Source organism: Phodopus roborovskii, unplaced genomic scaffold (genome assembly GCF_943737965.1).
Source record: "Phodopus roborovskii unplaced genomic scaffold, PHOROB, whole genome shotgun sequence".
Lineage (NCBI taxonomy): Eukaryota > Metazoa > Chordata > Mammalia > Rodentia > Cricetidae > Phodopus > Phodopus roborovskii.
The window spans coordinates 21,468,848-21,493,784 of NW_026126469.1; the positions used below are offsets into that span (position 1 = coordinate 21,468,848).

At 35.2% G+C, this 24,937-nt stretch overlaps 1 protein-coding gene across 1 annotated transcript in view; it reads left to right on the forward strand.

Annotated features, from left to right (window-relative positions):
- Iqcb1 (IQ motif containing B1) overlaps positions 1-24,937 on the forward strand; it is a 56,515-nt gene that overhangs the window by 21,991 nt on the left and 9,587 nt on the right. The window contains exons 6-11 of the mRNA XM_051191426.1: positions 833-1,011; positions 3,004-3,113; positions 4,619-4,728; positions 8,997-9,139; positions 11,337-11,485; positions 17,269-17,400. Coding sequence (XP_051047383.1) covers positions 833-1,011; positions 3,004-3,113; positions 4,619-4,728; positions 8,997-9,139; positions 11,337-11,485; positions 17,269-17,400 — 823 coding nt within the window. The remainder of the gene's footprint in view (positions 1-832; positions 1,012-3,003; positions 3,114-4,618; positions 4,729-8,996; positions 9,140-11,336; positions 11,486-17,268; positions 17,401-24,937) is intronic.

Genomic DNA, 24,937 nt, shown 5'->3' on the forward strand with positions numbered 1-24,937 from the left:
AAACAAACAAAAAAAAATCACACAGGAATGATTTGAGCAACTTTATACTCATAAATGCAACAAGTTAGGTGAAATAGACAAGTTCTTTTTTTAATACTACATTTTTTCAATTTTTTTTTTTTCAGATAGTACATTCTGGTCCCCCCCCCCCCCTTAGGACAGGGTCTCTCTGTGTAGCCCTGGTTGCCATGAAACTCTGAGATCTGCTTGCCTCTGTGCTCCCTCAGCTCCCAGTGCTGGGTTTAAGCCCTGCTTGATCATGTTTTTTCTCCTCTCCCAGTTGTTCTCAGATCCTCTCTACTTCTTCCTACCCAATAAACTTTATATTGTTTTTCTTTCACAAACACAAGAATCAACTTCAAAATATACAAACAAAGCCCAAACAAAGTAAAAACCCAAATCAGTAATGCAAAATGATAATAAATGCCAAAGGAAATAAATTCTCCTTGTAAATTAAGCACATGGTTTTATATATCATATAATTGTTGAATCTAACTTCAGTCTTGTGATTTGTTACCTTGAGGCTTTTGAAGTACTTAATTGATCTTAGGTTTTTTGTTTTTTTCTTTCAATTGGTAAGTTTCTCTGAGAGGAAAGAGGGGACCTTCATCTGTTGGACCTAATATGGTCCTCTAACCACAGTAGGAAATCAGAAATGTTAGTTGACTTAATATGCTATACTCTAAATTATCAAGTTATATGCTTTAAAAAGTGACTGTCTTCATGGGTCAGGCCACAAACAGTCATTTAAATTACTAAACCTTTTATTTTAAATTTGTTGTGATAACCATGTATGAATTAGTAATTACACTTTTTTATTCTGTCCTATTAGTGGTGATTTGCTCAAAATAGAAGGGAAAACCCTGCATTCTATTTTAGATGAAATTCTTTTCAAGCTTTTATCAACTCCTAGTCCAGTCATAAGAAGTGTTTCTACAAAGCTCCTGCTAATGCTAGCTGAATCCCATCAGGAAATTTTGATTTTACTGAGACTAAGTGCCTGCTATAAAGGTAGGTCATGTGTATTTTCTTTTCTTGGTATTCTCAAAGATAAAAATATATTGACAGCTTATGAATGACAAAATTTTTATATTTTGAAATGTTAGTAGCTGAATTGTGCAGACAAATCTATTTTAACATATGCCATTTTAGAACATGTCACTATACAATCTACAGATAGCATGCATATTTTGTTGATGGGGTTATAATAAATGTTTACTCCCTCCCTGACAAAATGTTTATGTTGGATATACCAAATAGTGTAGTAAAATAATGTCAAAGATGTCTGTAACCTTATCAGAACTTACTCTAGAAGAAAGTAGGACTGTGCATTATTATCAATTAATAAGTAATCTCTTCTTCACAGCCTTTACTCAAAAAAGCAACAACAAAATATTCTTTACACTCCAAACTCAAACTCATACAATTAAAAAGTCATAAATCTTGAGAGTAAATGAATTCATTGTTGTCTACCATTCCTGTGTGAGAGCATTCATTTAACTGAACACTAACTGATTGTAAGGCACTACTAAACATACTTAAATTTAATTTTTAAAACATTCCTTTGGTATATTGGATATTCTTATCCTTATAGGTATGGAATAAGAAGTGTAGAAAATTAGGTAATTTGCTCAATATTACTTAAGATTATAGTTTTCCAATTACCAGCCAAAGTTATATTAGCTTTATGTTGTTTCTTTGTTAACAAATATATTTGTATTCAAACAAATATTGTCTGTTTTCTAATTCATTGAATATGTTTAATATAGGATGCTGCATGAGACTCTTAAAATTTGTAGTATCTGTTTAATTATTAATCAGTTAGAATAGACTGTAATCATTCTTGATGATTTGAAAGGCACTTTAGTAACTTTCCTTATATCTATTATTACTATAGCCATTTTAGTTATTTTTTATATTGTAAGAAAAGAGGTAGAATAAGTACCATTACTAGACCTCTATTTGTTATTATGCCAGGCATACATTTTTTTCAATACAGCAGCTAGAGTCCTCCAGAAATGTGAATGTTCATGCTAGGTGTGGAGGTGCATGCCTTTAGTTTCAGCCCTTGATAGTCAGAGGCAGGCAGATCTCTATGAGTTCTGGACCAGATGGTGTACATAGTGAATAGCAGAACAGCCAGAGCTACATTGTGAGACCCTGCCCCAACACCCCCTCACCCTCTGCCAAAAAGAACAAAAGCAAGAAAATGTGAATTTTTACCTTAATGCCTCTTCATTTCTTTAAATGATAAAATTGCAACAGTAGAATTTACTCAGGTTTACCAAGATATTTTGCAATTGTGCTTCTGAGAACTTGTATCTTAAGTATCTATATGATGACAGCTCCTAATGTTCACTGCAAGACAATTTTCTTTGCTTATTTATATTTATTATATCACACATAATTCCAGCATGCTTTGGACATAAAGGTTATATTCTCCTGTTCGTGACTACTGTATTATTTTGGAATTACAATGCAGTGTCCTAGTGTTACAGCATTTCTGTATTTGCTCAGAAACCGCTTAGATTATCTCCAAATTATAGATGTTAGTATAGTTAAAATTGGTTAATACATTTTTTTAATTAATAGTGACTAATAGTAACCTACTCAAGTGCTTCCACAAGGTAGGCATACATAGAATATATGCTTACAATAACTATCTTCTTTAAAATGTTTTAGTTTAAGGTTTTTGTGTTGAAAGGAAAACAAATTCTCTCTAGTCTGACTTACTGCAGTGAGCCTATTGCCCCCCTTTTTTAGAAAATAAATTGTTTAGACATATTTTTACATTTAGATCACACAAATTAGGGACATAAAAATTATCAGAACGGTAAAGATTGTAAGGGTCTCAGCATGGAAATCTTTGAGAAAAAGAAAATCATATATATAATCATGTTGTTATATTTATTCATTTTCTGAATTGACTTAAAGTTCATTAATACTTAGATAACAAAAATCTTACTTTATTGATAATTGTTATGTCTTGTTATTATATTTCAGGACTTACAAGTCTGCTAAATAAGCAGGAAACTATGACAGAATTTAGCCGTGAACTTAGACAGCTTGTTGTTCTTTTAACCCCTAAGATCCACCAGGAAGTAGAAGAACAGGTATATAAAAATTAATTTGTGTGATATTTGATAACTGTGTTGAACCTCAGTTCTCCTTAAGTGTTCTCACTTTCCTTCTCTTAACACTTTAAGTAAAATATTATCCCTAGGTCATAAAACTCTTTTGTGATTTACATTGTATTGTTTCATTTAGTCTACCAGTAAACACAATTTCAGTCTCACTCTTATATCTATTTATAGATTTGAGCAGCTTAATTTTTTTCAGAATGTCTTATGAAATTCCCTATTTTTTTTTGTCTGTAAGCAATTTAAACTTCATTTGCTTGAAAAATATCTCTCATTATAGCAAAGTGTATATATGGCCACCTATAATAAGCCTTCTTAATCATTGATACAAAATAATACATTTTTCCTCCTTACATAAAATTATGTTAATAAAAATTATGTTTGAGGTATGACAGGTTTATTTTATCAGACTTCCTCAACATATACTCAGAATGGAGGCTTCAGGTAACTTCTATAGAAAGAGACACACACTTTTCTTATCTTCAGGTAAGGCCTTTATATATATATATGGGAAATAGAGTCTAAAATAATAAAAGAAAATTTTAAAGTAAAAGGAAGTGAGATTATTATATATATACTTGATGTCTTAAACCAAAAGGTAATTGAAAGGAAGTCTGTTTTAGGCAGGAGGATGAAGGGGGACATTTGGAAGGAAGAGAATAAAGGGAAAGAATTCTTTACTTCCATAGACTACTTTGAAAACTATACGTGTTGTAGACGGACTCAAAACAGCATCCTGAAAGCTTACAAGAACTAAAAAGGCTTTTCATAACTACTCACAAATAGTCAACAGAGCTTGTATTGCCTAAGCCTAATAAAGTTGATTAATACTAAAAGGAAAGGAGCAATGGCTCAACAGTTAAGAGTGTGTACTGCTCTTGCAAAGGACTTGAGTTCTGTTGCTAGCACCCATGTAAGATGCTCACAAATGCATGCACCTCCAGTTTCAGGGGGATCTGAAGCCTCTGGCCTCAGCAGGCATGCACATACCCACAAACACACTCATATACACATAATTAAAAATAATAAAAAATAAATATTTTTAAAATACTAAATAAAAACATTAACAAATTAACTCTCTGGGCATGATGGTGCTTCAGAGGCTAGGGCAAAAGGATAACTTTATTCACTGTGGACTACCCAACAAGACTGAGTTTCAAAAAACCACAAGCAACCAAACAAGACATTAGCTCAAAATAAATTATGAAAGACTGGGCAGGACTTGAAATCTTTGAAAAGGAAGTAAGATCAAAGAGAGAATTTGGAGCTAACTGGTCTATCTCAGATATGTTCTAGAAATTATCCCAAATTAATATACTGTATCAGGAAAGTGAGGTATAGTATATTTGGGCACAGTGTTTCCTGCTTCCCATCTGTTTAGAGGTGAGGAATAGCATTTACTCTGGCCTGGTATTTTAAGAGTCTCAAAAAGACTTTTCTAGAGATGTATCAAAATTATTTCTGGTATATAATTTCAGAAACTACATAAAGCAGCTTGCTTGATTCAAGCCTATTGGAAAGGTTTCCAGACCAGAAAGAGATTAAAGAAGCTTCCGTCTGCTGTGATTGCTTTGCAGAGGAGTTTCAGGTAGAAAAACCAAACCAAACAATTTTGATTGAAATGGTGATCTAGCTTTGCGTGTAAATCTATAATTACCCACGCACTCCCACTCCCACCCCCCAAAAAATGAAAGAAAGAAAAAGAAAAGAAACAATGATATGAGAGTGTTACCAGAGCACAGTTGAATGGAAATAGCCAGCTGGGCTATAGCTTCTTCTTCTTTCTTCTTCCTCCTCCTCTTCCTCCTCTTCCTTATCCTCTTCCTCTTTTTCTTAATGTGTTTTATTTTATTCTTGTCTTTATTTTGTTCCATAGTGTTACTGAGTACCAACACTCAAGTAACCAGGTACCCTTTCAGAACAAAAGTCATAATATGACAAATCTGATGGAATCCAATACTCAGTCCTGTCCACTTCCTGTCCAGGTTTGTGGGCCAATCCCGAAGAGGGAGCCAGGGATATTTACATTATTAAATTCTCAAAACCAACAGTTTTCATAAGTGCTCATATGTAATAATGATAATATATGACTTTATAAAGATTAAAACTGTAAACCAATTTTCCCTGAGTAAATATGGCATGGGTAGATGTGATCTTTTAGATATAACAAAGCTATTGATCTCTACTGCAGTTGTACTATGAAAAATGAAATACTGAACATATGGGTCACTTTCTGATTATGACTAACCTAGCCACATTCTTAAAGGTTACAAAAAAGAACTACAGCAAGATAAGTGGAAAAAATAATTAACATTGATTAAAAAGTCGAGCCATCTCAGAGGTGATTTTATTTTCATCCATGATTACTTTAAGCTAAATTTAACTAAATTTAAGCTAAATTTAAGCTAAATGAAACTGACATATTACAGAAGTAAACTTTAAAAACTGAAACCAATCTTTTAATAACTGCAGCTGCATTTCTGTTATAAAAACATTTAAAAATAGCTCTATGCTCAAAATACTACATTGTCACATGATTACTCTGGCTGTGTTACTTAGTGGATATCCCATGAAAATTTTCTTTCAGAGGAATTTAAAGACAAGTTGTAAATAATATTGTGCATGAGTATTGTTAGCAAAGACAGTATTAGGCTTTCAAACATGCATTGTGTGTGTGTGTGTGTGTGTGTGTGTGTGTGTGTGTATGTGTACATGTGCAAGCGCACATGCGTACACACATGGAAAGAAAGTAACAGATTCGAGTTTGTATTTGGCTTCAGTAATTTACTGGCTGAGTGAAATTGGACAAGTTAACTCTTAGCCTCAAATTTTGAATCTAGAGAAAAGAGATAATAGCTGTGAATTGTGGCACAGGCCAGTAATCTCAGCTACTCAGGAAACTAAGGCAGGTAGAATATAAGTTTAAATCTAGCCTGGGGCTACAGAGTGAATACAAGGCTACTACTACTACTAGACAACTTAGCAGAGACCCTACCTCAAAGTAAAGAATGAAGGAAAACTGGATATAGTTCAGTGGTAGAGCACTTGCCTAGCATTCATAAGACCTTAGGTTGACTCCCCAGCACAACAACAATTAAATGAATGTATGACTAAAGGTTTAAGTACCTCACAAGGACGAAACAATACATTTGAGGTAATATAAAATGTTCTAGTATATGGCACTTGAAATGTTAGGATAAAAAAAATAATTTTTCTGCCCTTAAAATTTATAATTCTATAATAATAACACTCATGAGAAGCAATGCTATCATTATCCAGATAGCATTGGCTTATTTTCCTACAAATTGTTTCTTAGGAAATAAATAAAAATGAAACCAAATAACTTAAAAGAACATTTCTGTGATCAGAATTTGAGAAATACCAAATATTTTGAGGATGACCATGTCTATTTTTGTAAAATGTTTGAATGTTCTTGACAATGCCCTCTGTAAGTGAATTCAGAGTAATTTTGCTTAGGGATCCTACCTATCATCCTCAGCCATCTGTCTCTTTATCCTTAAAGATATCCCATGACAGTAGATTCAGATATTTAAGTTTGACCCCATAGTATTTGCTAAAGTTACCTGTTTTTTCTTTCAAGATTTTTCTTTCAAGATTTTTCTTATTTAAAAATATCTCCGAGGACTAGGGTTTAGCTCAATGCTAGAATGCATTGTTAGTATACAATCTACATCACTACATTGGAAAACAAAAAGTACCTCAGGATTATGAGTGTCTCCATGTAGGAGTGCATTATGGGATTTAATTAATATCCTGTCATTTAAATATTTTTAATTAACATAAAAAGTTTCTTTATAGCATTTTCTCACATACGTGCTGTTACACTTCGTTTTAACTCACCCTCTCCTTCATTGCCTTCACAATACTCCACTTGTCTCCACCTCCGGCTGATTCTCTCCCCTACCCTGAGTAGACTCTTTTCTTCACCCATCCCCTCTCATGATCTTCTTTCTAGTTTCATTAAAAATACACACAAAATTAAATACAGGTTCTGTATATTTATCAGTCTCACTTAATGATTTTCAGTTCCCTTCATTTTATGCAAATGTCATGAATTCATTTTTTTCTTTATGGCTGAGTAAAATGATTATGTATATGTACCACATTTTCTTTATTCTTCCATCTATTGAAAAACATTTAGGCTGCTATCATCTTGCCATTGTAAATAGTGCAACAATTAACATGGATATGTAAGTATCTTTATGGTATATTAACTTGCTCATATTTTGGAGGTTATTTTGCTTGAGGGTAGTGCTATTTTATTGAGACAGGGTCTCACTGTGTAAACCCCACTGGATTCAAACTCCTCTTTTGCTTTTCAAGTATTTATCTTGTTGCTACTGGGAGAGAAGACATATACTCTTAAGGGAGATATGCAAATAAATTTAAGTAAAGTGAATAGTATATCCTGTTTCCTTCTCTTCCTGGTTTTCTTCTATACATGCCTAAAAAGTATTGTGAGTATATATACTGTATATAATATTTGTGATGCTTTGCATAATGACATATAGGAAGTATCAAAGACTGGGTTACAGTGATTAAGAAACAATTTTTTTTAAAAAAAAGCAATTTGAAAAATAACAGCAGAAATTATAATTAAATATTTTTGAACACAGAAACAATTTTATATCCAGCTATAAAACAGTGTTTATTTAATCAACTTGGGAGTAGACTAGATGGTCAGCAGGGTAAGGATGCCTTCCATCCAGCTGATGTCTTTTCAGTTCCCAGACCAGCATGGTAGAAGGAGAAAACTGACCCTTTCAGGTTTTCCTCTGATCACACATAATGCATACACAGACATTAAATAAATGTAATAAAAATTAAATTTAACAAAAGGAAAAAATAAGAGTCAAGTTCAATGGATCGGGGGTTAAGAGCATTTGCTACTCTTGCAAAAGACCTAGGTTTGATTCTCAGTATCCATGTGGTGACTTATAACCATCCCTAACTCTAGTTCCAGGGGATCTGACACCTTTATCTGGCCTCCAAAGGCACTAGGCATGCATGTGTTGCATATGTGTCTATGTACCACATGCATTCCTGGTGCCTGCATAGGCCAGAAGAGGACATTGGATCTCTTGGACCTGGAGTTACAGTTGTGAGCTACCACCTGGGTACTAGAAATCTTACCTGGAACTTCTGGAAGAACAGCTAGTGCTTTTAACTGTGGAGCCATCTCTCCAGTCCCCATAAACCTTAAACAAAACAAAAGGAGAAAGAAAACAAATAAACCTAAGATGTTAAAAGACAAAATTCTACCATGCAGTGAAAATCACTATTAAAATTTTAATGTTTCTAAATAATTTATGTTTCTATGTAAGTTAAAACAAATTTTTAGCACAATTTGTATTGTAACTCTTGATTTTATTTTCACCTGACAGTACATGTCACTAAATCATTTTTGCTAGTTTTCCATTTTCAAAATTTGTGAAATCCTGTTAGTTAAATGGCCCAATATTTATTTATTCAGTCTACTATTATGGGATACCTTTTAAGTTGTTAGCACTGTAATAGTATGTTACAACATCCTTGAATATATATCTTTACATATTTGATTATGTCAGTAAGAAAATTATTAGAAGTAAAATTGCTTGGTCTGCACTTTTTAGCCTTTTTATATGTAGTTAAATATTTCTCCAGAGTTTTGATGATCTAGAGATATTTATACATAGGAACAATGTATTTCATAATACCCTACCAACACTAGGAGTCACCTTCCAAAACATTTTTGTCTATTTATTTGATTACTCATGAAATCAAGAATTTCATGCATTTGTTTGACAGGTTTATAAAATTATATGTAAGGAACTTACTACCCCTTTTCTTTCACAGATCTAAACGAACAAAGACATTGTTGGAGCTAAACAGGCAGAAGGAAGAAGAAGACCTCAGATTAAGATTGCGGCTTCAAAGACAGAGAGCCATGAGGCTTTCCCGAGAATCACGCTTAAGTATGCTTGAAATAGTTCATCCAGGTTAGTACTAATATCACCTTCATAAATGTTAAGAATGTTAGAATATCTTAAACCAAGTTTTCTGGCAACCTGATAATTTCTTTTCTTTTATGTTTTTGAAATTTTTTGCCTTTCCCTCCCCTACCCCCTAGAGAAATCATATTAAAGCTCTGAATTTAAAAAGTTATAACTTTTCTGATTCAACGCTATCAATTTTAATATTTTTTACTTTCAGGTACATGTGTTAAACATAAGTTTTTAGTCATTCATTCCTTAGTGTAATATTTGTGACGTGTCATCAGTTGTGACGGACCAAGCTGGATTAATAAGAGCATGCTGTGGTGTATTTGTGTGTGCATGTTCATATGTATGTGCATGTGTAGTAGGTACACATGTGTATATGGCCAGAGGTTAACATTTTCTGTCCCACTCCACCTTAGTTTTTGAGACAGGGTCTCTCACTAACCCTGATACTCAGCGATTGGCTAGGCTAACTGGCTAACAAACCATCAGTATCTTCTTGTCTCTGCTCATCTTCCCCCAGTATTGGGGTTACAGCCATGTGCCACCATTGCCAGATTTTTGCATAGGTTACCAGAAATCCCAGCTTGGATTCTCATGCTTGCATAGTAAGCATTTTGTCAATTGAGTCATTTTGCTAGAATTTTTTGTTGTTTATGGTTTTGTTTTTTGACAAGATCTCATATTGTCTGGGCTGGCTTTAGTATGTAGTTAAAGGGCATCTTGAATTTGTCTTCCTCCTGCCTTTACCTCCTAAATGCTTAGATTTTAAGTATGGGCCACCACTCCTGATTTTATGCCATGCTGAGGATTAAACCCAGAACCTCATACACGCTAGGCAAGTACTCTTATCAACTCAGCTACATGCCTATCCCCTCACAGTTTTTTCATCATTCATTTACTTCCCTTTTTATTATCCATTACCAAGAACATTCACAAGCCCTCTCTCTTTTACTTTGAATATTTTCCAGAATTTGACCTTTCCCATTTATTGTCATGTTACTCTGCCAAGTATCCTATCCATAACTGCAATGTCAGCTATTAGCAAAATGCTCAGCACTCTCATTCTTGACTTTCTTTCCACCCTACTTTTTCTCTTAAGTTCCTAAGCAGCACTGCCCAGAAAAATGTTTTATGTTACCAGTGAAAATTTCTGTCTGCATCAGTCAATACAGTAGCAATAGCTACAAGTAGCTAATGAATATTCAAAATGCGCTACTCTACTTGAGGACTTACTTGAATGTTAAATTTTACTGTGTAGGTTTAATTTTACTTTTATTTAAACCTACACATTAGTCACATGTATCTACTAGGTGCTTCTGTGATGAGCTGCCTGTTGGATAGTTTTCTTTGTTATTCACAAGTGTTTCCAAAACTAAAGTCAGACCTCACTACCAGATTTCTTCTCCATTGATTCCCCATTTCAGGTATGACACCAAAAATCTCTTTCATTGTAACCCCTCTACATCAGGTTAGCCATTAAATTCTATCAGGTTTTTAATACACTCTAATATAACTTCTTTGTATTAACCACTGGTACTGTGTTTTATAGCCTTTTTCTGTCATTTAACTACTATGAACCCTGAGCTGTATGCTGACCAACTCCAAAAGTCAAGGAAAGGTCAATTGTGCAACCAACCAGAGAGAAGTTTGTAAACACAGAGTAGATTAAAGAACACATAAACACATTTCCCCCCCTTTTCCCCTGGTCATACCAAATGCTTTCCTTCATGGACATATGATTCTCTGGTCAAACATCTTGACCTTTCATCCCTTTTCTCATTACTCTGAAGCAAAAGTATTATAAGTCCTTTTTGGAAATAAACTGTATTGTAGTTTCTTTAGTTTCTACAATAAAATGCAGGAGTTAGGCAAGTTAGTGAACAGTATTGAAAAAAAATGAAAAACTGTAAAATTGTTGAGCAGTGGTGGCATATGCCTTTAATTCCAGTATTCATGAGACAGAGACTGGAGGATCTCTGTGAGTTTAAGACCAGACTAATATACAGAATGAGTTCCAGGACAGCCAGGGCTGTTACCAATGGAAACCCTGTCTCAAAAAAAATAATAATAATAATAATAATAATAAAATAACAAACAAAAAACCTGTAAAATTGTTATTACTACTGTTGTCCTAATTTCAGAATTTGAGAAAACATAGTTGAATATGTTATAATAATGTCTGTCATCTCTTTAGGTCAAGTGGAGAAGTACTATAGGGAAATGGAAGAGAAGTCAGCATTGATTATCCAGAAACACTGGAGAGGGTACAGGGAAAGGAAGAATTTCCGTCAACAGAGGCCATCTCTCACAGAGTATAAAGCAGCTGTTACACTTCAAAGAGCAGTGAGTCTGCTGTAGTATACATAGTTCTACATAAAGAGGCAAACAAAAAATTGACCATGCTATTTATCAAATATAAATCCATGATCAAGCCAATTTGCTTTTGGTTGAGTACTTTCTTAGCACATGCAAGACCCTAGGCTCAGTCTCTAGCAGCATACATTTTAAAAAATATACAGTAATATTAACAACCTACTTAGCTCTGCTCAAGCTGATTTAGACACTTAAGTCCTTAACACTGCCTTAGAATCTTGTATACCATTTGCCAGATTGCAACCTTGTTACTGTTTATTTTTCTCTCTTATTTGGATTGCAAGTTCTTCAAGAATAGGGAACTAAGCCTTCTATATTGGTGTCAGCTCTCAATAAGCTTGATGTAAATGGATATTTATTCTGACTTAGTTTTTATGTTATATACATCAGATGACATACAATATCAGATGACATACATGAGGATTCTGACATCTGTAAATTACAAAGTCCTATGCAAATGTATCATTTAATTTTTTAAAATAATCAAATTACATGGAAATTACGAGCTATAATTAGAATATTATAAGTCTTTGAGTTGTAGAATGCTATTCTTTTTTTTCCTTTTTTTTAATTTATTTATTTATTTTTTATTTTACATGTCGATCCCAGTTCCCCCTCCCTCCCTCCCTCCCTAACCACCCTCCCATCCCCCCATCTCAATTCCACATGTAGGGCAATGCCATCCAGGTGGGGTCATGTAGATCTGTCAAGTCATTTGAAGTAGGGACTAGGACTTCTCTCCTGTCTCTAGATTAAGGCAGTATCCCTCCATGGGGGATGTGTCCCCAAGGTCCTTTTGTGCACCAGGAATACATCCTGGTTCTACTGTCTGAGGTCCCTTAGACTGCTCAGTCCTTCTGGCTGAGACCCATATTCAGGGGGGCCTGAGTCAGTCCCATGCTGGATTCCTAGCTATCATTCTGTTGGCCTGTTAGCTCCTCCTTGTTCGGGTCAGCTATCTCTATGTGTTTCTGCAACCTGGTCTTGTCCTCTCCCTCTGCATCTGGATTCTAGTTCGACTCAGTGTTTAGGTATGGGTGTTTGCTTCTGTTTCCAACAGGTACTAGATGAGGGCTCCATGATGTTGGAAAAGTTAGTTGTTGATCTCACAATCCGGGAAGGGCATTTATGGTAGCCTTTCCATGGTTGCTCAAATTGTTAGTTGGCGGCAGTCTTGTAGGTCTCTAGACCTTTCTTTAGGTTCAGTTTTCTCTTCAAACCAATAATGGCTCCCACTTTTATGTTCTCTCTCCCCCCCCCTTCTGTCTTCTATTCCTACCCTGACTGAATCTTCCTAGTCACACATGATTTCCTCTCCTCCCCTTCTCTTTCTCTTACTTCTCTCTCCATTCACTGCCCCCCCCCACTTCCCATGTGTTCTTGGGGACTTGTCCCTTCCCCCTTCTGTAAGGGACTTTATATGAATCACTTAGAATACACCTTGTATCCTAGTTCCTCTGGTGGTGTGAATTATAGGCTGGTGATCCTTTGCTTTAGGTCTAAAATCCATATATGAGTGAGTACATATCATGTTCCTCTTTTTTGTGACTGGGTTACCTCATTCAGGATGGTTTCTTCAAGTGCCATCTACTTGCCTGCGAATTTCAAGATTCCATTATTTTTTTCTGCAGAATAGTTTTCCATTGTGTAGATGTACTACATCTTCTTTATCCATTCTTCAGTTGAGGGGCATCTAGGTTGATTCCAGGTTCTTGCTATTACAAATAGTGCTGCTATGAATATTGTTGAGCACATGTCTTTGTTGCATGGATGTGGATCATTTGGGTGTATGCCTAAGAGGGGGATTGCCAGGTCCTGTGGTAGATTCCCATTTTCCTGAGGAACTGCCATACTGATCTCCAAAATGGCTGTAGGAGTTTGCACTCCCACCAGCTGTGGAGGAGTGTTCCCATTTCTCCACATCCTCTCCAGCATGAGTTGTCATTGGTGTTTCTAATTTTAGCCATTCTGGCAGGAGTAAGATGGTATCTCAAAGTTGTTTTGATTTGCATTTCCCTGATAGCTAAGGATGTTGATCACTTTCTTAAGTGTCTTTCAGCCTTTTTGATTTCCTCTATTGAGAATTCTTTCTTCAGTTCAGTGCCCCATTTTTTAATAGAGTTATTTGGTGTTTTGTTGACTAGTTTTTTGAGTTCTTTGCATATTTTGGAGATCAGCCCTTTGTCGGATGTAGGATTGATGAAAATCTTTTCCCAATTTCCCGTTTCGTTTTGTCCACTGTGTCCTTTGCCTTACAGAAGCTTCTAAGTTTGAAGAAGTCCCATTTATTAATTGTTGATCTCAGTGTCTGTGCTCCTGGAGTTATGTTTAGGAAGCGTTCTCCTATACCAATTTGTTCAAGGGTACCTCCTACTTTCTCTTCTAAGAGGTTCAGTATGGCTGGATTGATGTTGAGGTCTGAGCCATTTGGACTTGAGTTATGTGCATGGCAACAGACATGGGTCTATCTGCAGTGTTCTACACACCATCATCAAATTGTTCCAGCACCATTTGTTAAAGATGCTTTCCTCACCCCATTGTATTCTTTTAGCTGTTTTGTCGAAAATCAGGTGTTCATAGGTATGTGGGTTAATATCAGGATTTTTAATTCGATTCCATTGGTCTACCTGTCTATTTTTGTGCCAATACCAGGCTGTTTTCAGAACTATAGCTCTGTAGTAGAGCTTAAAGTAAGGGATGGTAATGCCTCCTGAAGTTCTTTTATTGTACAGGGTTGTTTTGGCTATCCTTGGTCTTTTGTTTTTCCATATAAAGTTGATTATTATTCTTTCAAGGTCAGTGAAGAATTGTGCTGGGATTTTAATGGGGATTGCATTGAATCTAAGATTGACATTTTTACTATGTTTATCCTACCTATCCAAGAACATGGGAGATCTTTCCATTTTCTGGTATCTTCTTTAATTTCTTTCTTTAAAGACACAAAGTTCTTATTATGTAGGTCTTTCACTTGTTTGGTTACCCCAACGTACTTTATGTTGCTTGTGGCTATTGTAAAGGGTGATGTTTCTCTGATTTCTTTCTCTGTCTCTTTGTTGTCTGAAAAAAGTTGGGCTACTGATTTTTTTGAGTTTATCTTGTATCCTGCTTGTTTGCTGAAGGTGTTTATCAGCTGTAGGAGTTCCCTGATAGAGTTTTTTGGGTCGCTTATGTAAACTATCATATCATCTGCAAATAGAGATAGTTTGACCTCTTCCTTACCAATTTGGATCCCCTTGGTCTCCTTTTGTTGTCTTATAGCTTTAGCTAGAACTTCAAGTACAATATTGAAGAGATATGGAGAGAAAGGGCAGCCTTGTCTTGTTCCTGATTTTAGAGGAATCGGCTTAAGTTTCTCTCCATTCAGTTTGATGTTGGCAGTTGGTTTGCTGTATGTTGCTCTTATTATGTTTAGGTAAGTTCGTGTTATCCCTGATCTCTCCAAGACCTTTATCATGAAAGGGTGTTGAATTTTGTGAGGCTTGGGTACCAAGGTTATTTTGGCCTCGTAGAAAGTTTGGCAATGAACCTTCTGTTTTAGTATTAGTTCTTCCTTGAATTTCTGGTAGAATTCTGCACTGAAGCCATCTGGCCCTGAGCTTTTTTTGGTTGGAAAGCTTTCGATGAATGCTTCTATTTCATTGCAGGTTATAGGTCTATTTAAGTTGTTTGTTTGTTCCTTGATTTAATTTTGGTAAGTGATAGTTATCCAGAAATGTGTCCATTTCCTTTGAATTTTCAATTTTTATGGAAGTTATGTCTCGAGTGGGTAGAATGGTATTCTTAAATTGTAATTTTCTTGGGGATTATGTATAGTAGATAATATCTTACTATATATAGCACAAGGCTTCTTTTTCATTTAGTAACCTCCCTATTAACACTAATTTCTCTTATACATCATTGGGTTTCTATTAAGATTTCAATTCTTAAAGTATATATATAGCTTAATCATCTTTTGTATAGATTTTGCTGTTAATCTCATTTCTGACCATGATAAATTTTGTACACTCAATATGGATTAACATTTACAAAGATGTTTTAACTTATTTTTTAAAATTAAATGTAAGCATGTGTGTGTGGGTGTGTGCATATGAATTGCTGGTGTCCACTGAGGCCAGAACCATCATGGTGCCTGGAGCTAGAGTTACAGTTAGTGTGAGCCAGCAGACAAGAGTGCTGGGAACTAAACCTAGGGTTTTCTGTAAAAAACTCATGACTATTGCACTCATAACTATTGAGCTGTCTCTTCGATGAAGATATTTCTCAATCAGTAGAATAAATACTAGGGAAATGTGAGAATGATCTATCCTCCTCCCTTGTGTTATATGTAACAAACAGTCTTATACCATTCTGAATTGTAGACATACTCCTGGTATTTACACTGAGCTAAACAGAGTAACCAAAGTTTAGCTCACTTAATATCTAGGTTGAAAATGCTTCTTTTGGGAGAAGTTTGCCTCCTTTATGATACTTCTACTTCATAGCTGTCTCCTTTTTAAAGTCTTCCAAGCCAGGCAATTAGGTGTGCCCTTGCAGAATTGATGTACTAACTTGCTTGATTTAAATGAATCTAGTACTTTGTGAAAGGCTCTCAGAGATACTTTGTTCATGTGCATTCTCTAGAGAAGCAGTGATTCTATGGCAGAGTTGTTTTGGCTTTTATACTTTATAGTAACATCCAAGGAAAGGGATTAATTACATTTGCCTCATGTCTGCTCAGTCTAAAAAAGGAGTAGAAATTGTTAAAATCAGAACGAAAAGGAAAAAAATTGACCAAAACTAGCAAAATGGAAACAGAAATAAGAGGATTACTTTCAAAGAAGGAAAAGAAAGAAAAAGTACTAGAGAAAATTAGAACAAAGCAGTGTCCTTTAAAGGGACCGTATAAACATATCATATTTTTAAAGCATCATTTTTAAAGATGTACTATAGACATGTACTGTTCAGTACAGCAGTACAGCAGCCAGGCAAACACTTTGTTTTGTTAGAGCATTTTTTTGTCTTACTGGTTTTTTGTTTATTTGTTTGTTTGTTTGATCTTCATTTTTTATTTGTGTGTTTGAGAGAAAGAGACTGAGAACTTGAAGTTGGTTAGGGAGGTGGAGAGAATGTGGGAGGAGGAGTTCAGGGAGGGGAAAACAAAATATATACAACAACATTAATAAAATAATATGATTGCATTTCTAAGTATATAAAACCCTAGATTTGATGCCTAGCATGATGTAAGCTAGGCATGACAGTACATATGCTTACCTCTGTATGCTCAGCAGGTAGAGGCAAGAGGATCAGAAAGGGTCATTCTGGCTACATTGTTAGTTTAAGGGTTGCCTAATCTACGTGAGGCCTGGCAAACCAAAAACAACAGTAATAGTAATATTTGGGTATGTCCTTTTAAAAAAAGTTGAAAAATATATAGATAGCCCTACCCTACTATGGTGGGAATGTGATCTACTCTTAGTAGAAATCAGACTATGATGGTAAAGGTATTGAGTGTTGCAATTTATTAGTATTTTCAACTTACAAGGATTTATTGGAACATAGCCCTATTAGAAGGAGGGGGTTGATCTGTATAGTTAAAAAGTTACTATATTTCTTCACTTTGTCACAGTCACATTCCTTTCCTCCTACATACTGAGTTAACTGTTGCAGTAGTGCTGTTATTGACTTATAGCTATTGTTGTATATAGCTATTAAGGGACAAGAATCACAAGCTTTTTTTTTTTTTTTTTTTTTTTTTTTTTGCTACTTAACTACAGGTTCTTAAATTCCTAGCAAAACGCCGTAAGAAAAATAATCTGTTTGCCTCTTGGCATGGACTCCAAGAACTCAGTGATGCACGTAGAGTTGAACTGAAGCAACAAGTGGATGACTATGTCAGAAGACACCCGGTATGTAGGTTTCTGTGCGAAGAAAGCATTTCATTAATCCATTGCATGATATGCACCACCAAAGCAGTGTTCCAGATGTATTTGCACATTCCATAGAGTTACTGAAATTGTGATCCAAAGGTATAATTGGTTGTAAATGGGGACTCAACTTAAAAATCGGTTATTTCCTAACAAAACTTGATGTTGCTTCTTTTATAATTATATAGTAAAATCTTGCCTGTTTTGAATCTTCTAATAAGAATATGTATTGTCAACCAATGAATATTCGTCCTTACCTTTATACACTCAAACACATATATAAGAACTTATATTTAGTAGTCTGTTAATAAACCTCTAAGACTTAGTAAGATATAAAATTTGATGACCTGCCTCTTTGATTTTATTACTGTAATGCTTCTGACACCTTTCCCCTAAAAGCCCATATTTCTGACTTTGTGTGAGCACAGTATAACAGAGCAGGTGTTACCTGCTTCTTCCCTATGAGTTCCTGACCTTACACTCCTGTATAACCTTGAAGGTCATTTCTCTTTTTTGTTTAGAATGACTCACCATTCCTGACATCACTTTTAATTATCTGTATGCCTACAGGTCACCTCTACTTTTTTCTTGTCTCCCATGTTTCCACACTTGTCAAATTTTATGGAGAAAGTAATAGTTATACATTTCAGCCCAAATTCTTACTTCCCTCGTTTGAACCAACCATTCTTAGTATATCAAAGTACTGCTCATGTTTTGTTAGGATTGTGCTAATGGTGCTTGCATCTGAGTGCATGCTCTTTCCCCCCCCCTTCTTTCTTCTCCCCTCATACAAACACAAATTCCTACAATTTAAAGACTGTAAATCACTAATGTTAGAGGTTTGATATAATAGTTTTAAGCAATCTTACCATTTAACATTTTATTCTTCCAGAGCCTGACCGCCACAAAATGAAATGCAGCGTACATATGTGTCTATGACCACATGTGAGCCTAATAATCATTGTAGCAGAACAATGATAAAAAGTAAATTGGATAGCAAGGTTTAGTCCTACCTATATAAGAGATTTTCCTCATTGTTTAAATCTTGATGAAATATCACTGACTCTTGTCATGTGCTCTACATAGTTAATACCCTCTATGATATGAAATGTTCAACCTTCATACCAACTATTCATTTCTATTATTGTAGGACTAAAGTAGCTATAAATTATAGATAAATGAATGGGTATGTTAATGTTTCAACTAAATTATCTTTCTATCTATCTATATCTATCTACCTACCTACTTATCCGTCCATCCATTGATCATTCGCCTGGGGATCATAAGGCAATTTATAGTCAGTTCTCTCTTTCCACCATATAGGTCTTGAGCATCAAACTCAGGTGATCAGGCTTGGCAGTAGACAGGGATCTTCACGCAATGAGTTACCACATACTGAAAACTTTTTATTTTCTAAAATGAGATTTTGGTTTTAGTTTGCTGGTCTTTGTTTTGAGCAATAATAATAATTTATAATGTAGTCTTTATAGCATACTAAAAAGTAAAATACATGGCAACAATAACATAAAAGCCAGTAGAGAAGAAATACATGTATGATTTAAAGATTCTTATGTGAGAATTAGTATAGTATCCCTCATATGTAAATAGATAAGTTAATGGTACATCCTCCAACAATGAATTAAGAACCAAAAATTATGAAGGAAATGAAGCTGAATAATTTTTTTATTCTTGACTAATTATGAAGACAGGAAAAGATGGAATGTACAAGAAAGAGGACAAATAAGAAATATCAAGTTTAGAGACTGCAGTGTAACTATGTTACTGTAATTGTAAGTGCTATGACTCCAGTTAGAAAACAAGAGTTTTCAGAATAAAATTAAAGCTAAAATCTGGGCTAAAGAACACTTGCTGCTCTTGTAGAGGACCCATATTCAGTTCCCAGCACCCACATCAGAAGCTTATAATCACCTGTAAGTTTAGTACTGGGGATCTAACATCCTCTTTTGGACTCTTTAGGCACTGTACATACATGATGCATATGGAGGCAAGCAGGGTACACACACATACACATAATTTTTTTTAAGTAAGACTTGGTTATATGTTGATTAGAAAAAAATATTTTAATTGGAAAAATAACGGGAAACAGTACTAATAAAGTGCCATTTAACAAAAGAACATAAAATCTTTATGTAATGAATAGCATACCTTTAAAATATACAAAGCCAATGTGGATTAGCCTTGAAGAAATTTTAAGTGAAATAAGTCAGATACAAAGGATAAATACTGTGCAATTTCACTTATCCAGGTTGGATAGAGAAGTCACATGATAGAAACAGAAGACAGAATCATGGTTTTCCAGGAGCTAAATATATATAATTTCCAAAGGTTCATGTAATTAATATGATAAATTAAAGCAGTTGCATATCTATATAAATAGAAAAGTCGACTTCAACCCAAATTCTGTACCATGTACAAAATTTAACCCAAAATTTATCATAAATCTAATTAAATACATAACCTAAAACTATAAAACTTCTAGAAGAAAAATGATTTAAAAATGTGACTTTGAGTTAGTCAATGATTTTTCAAATAACCCAGAAGCCAAAAGAAGAAAATTAATGAATTGACTTCATCAGAATTTATAACTAATTAATTAATAAACAAAATAATTAATGAACAAAATTAATGAATTGACTTCATCAAAATATTAAAGTTCTTCAGAACTGTTGAGATAATGAAAAGAGAAACAGATTTGGAAAATGCCATTGCCGTTCATATATCTTTATACTAATCTGCAGAAAGAATTTTTAAAATCAACAATAAGAAAACATGTGATCTATTTTTAAGTGGCCTGAAGTCTTGAAAAGATAATTCTTCCAAAGAAAACATATAGGTAACAAACACAGGAGAATGTGCATCAGCACTCAGTAGAGAAAATAAAAATTAAAACAGTAAGAAAAAAAATTAAAACAGTAAGAAAATCCACACCAGTTAGAATAGCTAGAATCTAAAAGATTAAATCACTAAGTTTTGGCAAGCTAATAGAAGAATTGTGATTGCTCAGATTCTTATAAGAATGTAAAAATAATTTGATAGTTTCTTAAACATATATATCAGGCTGGAGAGAGAGTTCAGAAGTTAGAAGTATTTACCCCTCCTTCGGTGGACCTGAGTAGGGTCCCAACACCCACATTGAGCAGTAACTCTAGTTCCAGTGGAATTGACATACTTATCTAGTCTTCATGGGCACCCACATACTTTTGTACACAGACACAGACAGACAGACACACACAGACACTCATGGGCACCCACATACTTTTGTACACAGACACAGACAGACAGACACACACAGACACACACACACACACACAAATCTTTAAAAACATACGGAATACTAGCATATGCAAAACCCTGCATATACCAGCACTGCAAATAAAACTATAAAACCTAAAAATTATTAGCAATAGTTACTTGCCCAGAGGCATGAAATACATTTACCTTGTGGTATCACTTTTACCATTATTCATCTTTAGACTTTTTTCTTCTGATTTTGTTTTTAAATTTTAATTAAATTTAATTTAATTAAATAGCATACCCTCAGCTCCTGGTAACTACCAATATGTGTCTGAATTTGACTAAGTACTTGATGTGAAGTCATACAGTATCCTTTGTACACAGTTATTTTACTTCATAAGATGTCTTATGTCTACCTTTATTCAGGGTGTAGCTTGTATCTGAATTTTTTTCTTAAAATTTGAATAAAATTCCACTGGGCATATTCTGGTGGCAGAAGCAGGTGGATCTCTGTGAGTTTGAGGCCTGGCTGAGCTATATAATGAGACATTGTCTCAAACAAAAATAATTTCTCAGACAGCATTCCATTGTAGGTTTGTTACGAATTTATTACTTCAATAACAGTATTCAAGGGTTTTATTTTCTGCTTGTTTTTGTTGTTGTTTTGTTTTGGTGTTTGTGTTTTGTTTTTGTTTCGAGGGGGGATGTGTTTCTTGGTTTGACTTTTTGACATAAGATAGGATCTCATGAAGCCCAAACTAGTGTAAGGCTCACTTTGTAGCTTTGAGGAAACCTTGAACTTCTAGCCCTCTTGCCTTCACCTCCCAAGTGCTGGGATGACAGGCACACACTGCTATACTGTACAGTTTTATGTGGTGTTAGAAATTAAACATGCAGGAACTCTGCATGTAAGGCAAGCACTCTACTGACTGATCTATGTCCTCAGCCCATGTTGTTGTTTCAAATACAACTAATAAATATGACTTGTTATCTCATATTTGCATCTCTATTATCATTAGTGATTTTCAATACATTGCCATATATTTATTTACCATTTGTATAAACATGCATTCAGGACTTTCACCCATTTTCAAATCAAGTAGCTTTTTTGTTGATGAGGTATTTGAGTTCTCTGTACACTGTTCCTTATCAGATAATATGATAAATTTTTGGAAATATTTTTTCTATTCTGTGGACTGTCCTTCAACAATGTCTTTTGATGCACCAAAAATCTTTATTTTATGAATTTCACTTTGCTTTTTGTTACACAGTTTGAGCTCTTAATTTTAGGTTTGTGACCTCTCCTTTAAAAAAGTAACCTGCGAGCAGTTAGTAGTTCCTATAGAAACTGTTGTTGAACATCTGAGGATACCAAAATTCACAGGTGTTCAAGTTCGTTTTATCAAAGGGTTAGTTCTTCTATATAATCTCTGCATATCCTTGTGCATACTCTAAACCACCTGTAGTTACTTACACTCCCTAATACAATGTAAAGACTGTAAATTGTTCTTTGACTGTACTTTTTAGGAAATAATGACAAGAAAAGTTGTGTATACATGAATTCAGCATAGATGCATTATTTATTTGATTCTTCAGCTGAATGAATGAGTGTAGAGCTCATAGATATAGAAGGATGAGTGTAATTCTGATGAATAGCCCAGTTTGTTACTGTTTTTATATATATATATATGTATGTATGTATGTATATATATATATATATATATATATACATACATACAGACAGACATATATATTTTTATATATACATACACACACACACACACATTTCTGCCTGAGTGCTAGCAGAGGACACCAGATCTCATTATAGATGGTTGTGAGCCACCATGTTGTTGCTGGGAATTGAACTCAGGGTCTCTGGAAAAGCAGCAAGTGCTTTTAACCCCTGAGCCATCTCTCCAGCCACCCCCCTCCCCCGTTATATTTTATATTTTAAGTATTGTTTTGGCCAGATTCCAGTACAATTCAATGAGATCTATGGCTGAATAGGAAGTTACCAACTGAAATAGGCCTACACCAATATTTGAGAAAGCTGTGATATCAGAAATTTTATCAGCTATAACCCTAAGATTATTTCATTCTTATCAAAATTAATCACTAACTTCCCCCTTAAATTATCTGAGTAGTCTAAAGATAGGGTCCCTCATTCTGTGAAATCAGAGCCAGTTATTATAACATTGTGGGGTAGGGATGGATAAGAAAGTTATATTTCAGATAAGGTCTAAAACAAAAGGAATTGGCTTTGTTCCTCTTCTAGACTTTACTAAACTGTTTATCTTTTCATTGTGGTCGCCTCATCTGAATGTCTTTGAAGAAATGATATGTGGAAGCATACCACTGTAACGAGTACGGTTTTTCCGCCTGCCGCCGCTGGTCTTGTCCTGCTGCCGCGCCAGCCCCAAATAATACACAGAGACTCTGTATTTGATACAATGCTGTTGGCCCTGTTACTTGTTTCTTATTGGCTAGCTCTGCCTTAATTATTAACCCATTTCTGCTGATCTCTGTATTTCTCTTACCGGGGAGCCAGCGGCATACTGCTTTCTTCAGACTCTCCATCTTGACTCCTCCTTACTACTTCCTATTTCCTCCTTGTCTCCTAGTCCCTCCTATCTTTTTTTCCTATTGGCCAACAGTGCTTTATTATTAACCAGTATGAGAAACATATATACATAATGGCATCTCCCATCATACCACAAAAAAACTTGGGGGCCTAGCTCAGTGGGTTAGAACACTTGTTGCTCTTACAGAGGCTCATCTGTAACTCCAGTTCTAGGAGATCTTATATGCTCTTCCAGCCTCTAAGGGCACAAGACACACACATGCACATTCATAAGTACAAATATAACATTCATACATTTAAAATAAAATCTAAGAGAAAATAAGTTAATTAAAAGAAACTTGCCCACTTACATTGTTATATAAAGTTAGAATATGGGAAGTTGTTATTGTTCAAATTCTGACTGGTTGGTTTGATGGCTACTTTTTTTGTTTCTATTATGGGTTGATTTATTTGATTGTTTCTTTTTCAGGGTTTTGAGACAAGGTATTGTTAATGAGCAGTTTTCCAGCCAGCCGGGTCCCACAGCCGAGTCAGCCTCAGATAACATACAGAGACACTGTATTAGTTATAAAGCTGATGGCCTATTACTAGCATTTCTTATTGGCTATCTGTCTTAAATATTTACCCACTTCTATTAATCTAAGTATTTCCATGTGGTCTTATCTTAACGGAGAGAGAGAGTCTGGACCTCTTCTCTCAAGCCCCTGTATCATTCATATATATATATATATATATATCAAAGTCCAATTAAATGAAAACAAACATACACAATATTTGGGAATTTGGGCGTTGTTCTTTCCAAACTACTTCCTGCTGGTAAGGGGCGCTGTCATGGGGGATTCGAAGAAGATTCAGAAATCCTGGCTGTAGTCTGTAGGGCTGCTTTGTCCAGCTGTTTTGAATGTAGGATCACCTTATACTCTGTTTCAGGCGGTCTGGCGTGATCAAACCACATTAGTCTGGAAGGAATCCACATCTTTTCATTTTCTGTGGAAACAAAAATAGAAATCCTTTTCCCCCAGTAACTTGTCCTTCAACTTAAATTTTGGAGTCAAAGCATTTTTTTTAATTTAATTTATTATTTTACATGTTGATCCCAGTTCCCCCTCCCTCCCTCCCTCCCTCCCTCCTTCTCTCCCTTTTACCCTCTCTTCCCTCTTACATGCACTCTAACCACCCTCCCCTCCCATCCCCCATCCCAATTCCATATGTAGGGGAATGCCATCCAGTTGGAGTCATGTAGATCTGACAGGTCATGTGAAGTAGGGACTAGGGCTTCTCTCCTCTCTCTAGATTAAGACAGTTATCCCTCCATGGGAAATGTGTTCGCAAAGTCCTTTTGTGTACCAGGATACATCCTGGCTCCATTATCTGAGGTCCTTTAGACTGCTCAGTCCTTCTGGCTGAGACCCTTATTCAGGGGGGCCTGAGTCAGTCCCATCAGTCTGGTGGCCAGTTAGCTCCTCCTTGTTCAGGTAAGCTGTCTCTGTGTGTTTCTGCCGCCTGGTCTTGTCCTCTCCATCTGCATCTGGGTTCTAGTTCGACTCAGTGTTTATGTATGGGTGTTTGATAGTTGAACAGATGTCTTTGTTGCATGGATGTGGATCATTTGGGTATATGCCTAAAAGGGGGATTTGCCGGGTCATGTGGTAAACTAATTCCCATTTTCCTGAGGAACTGCCA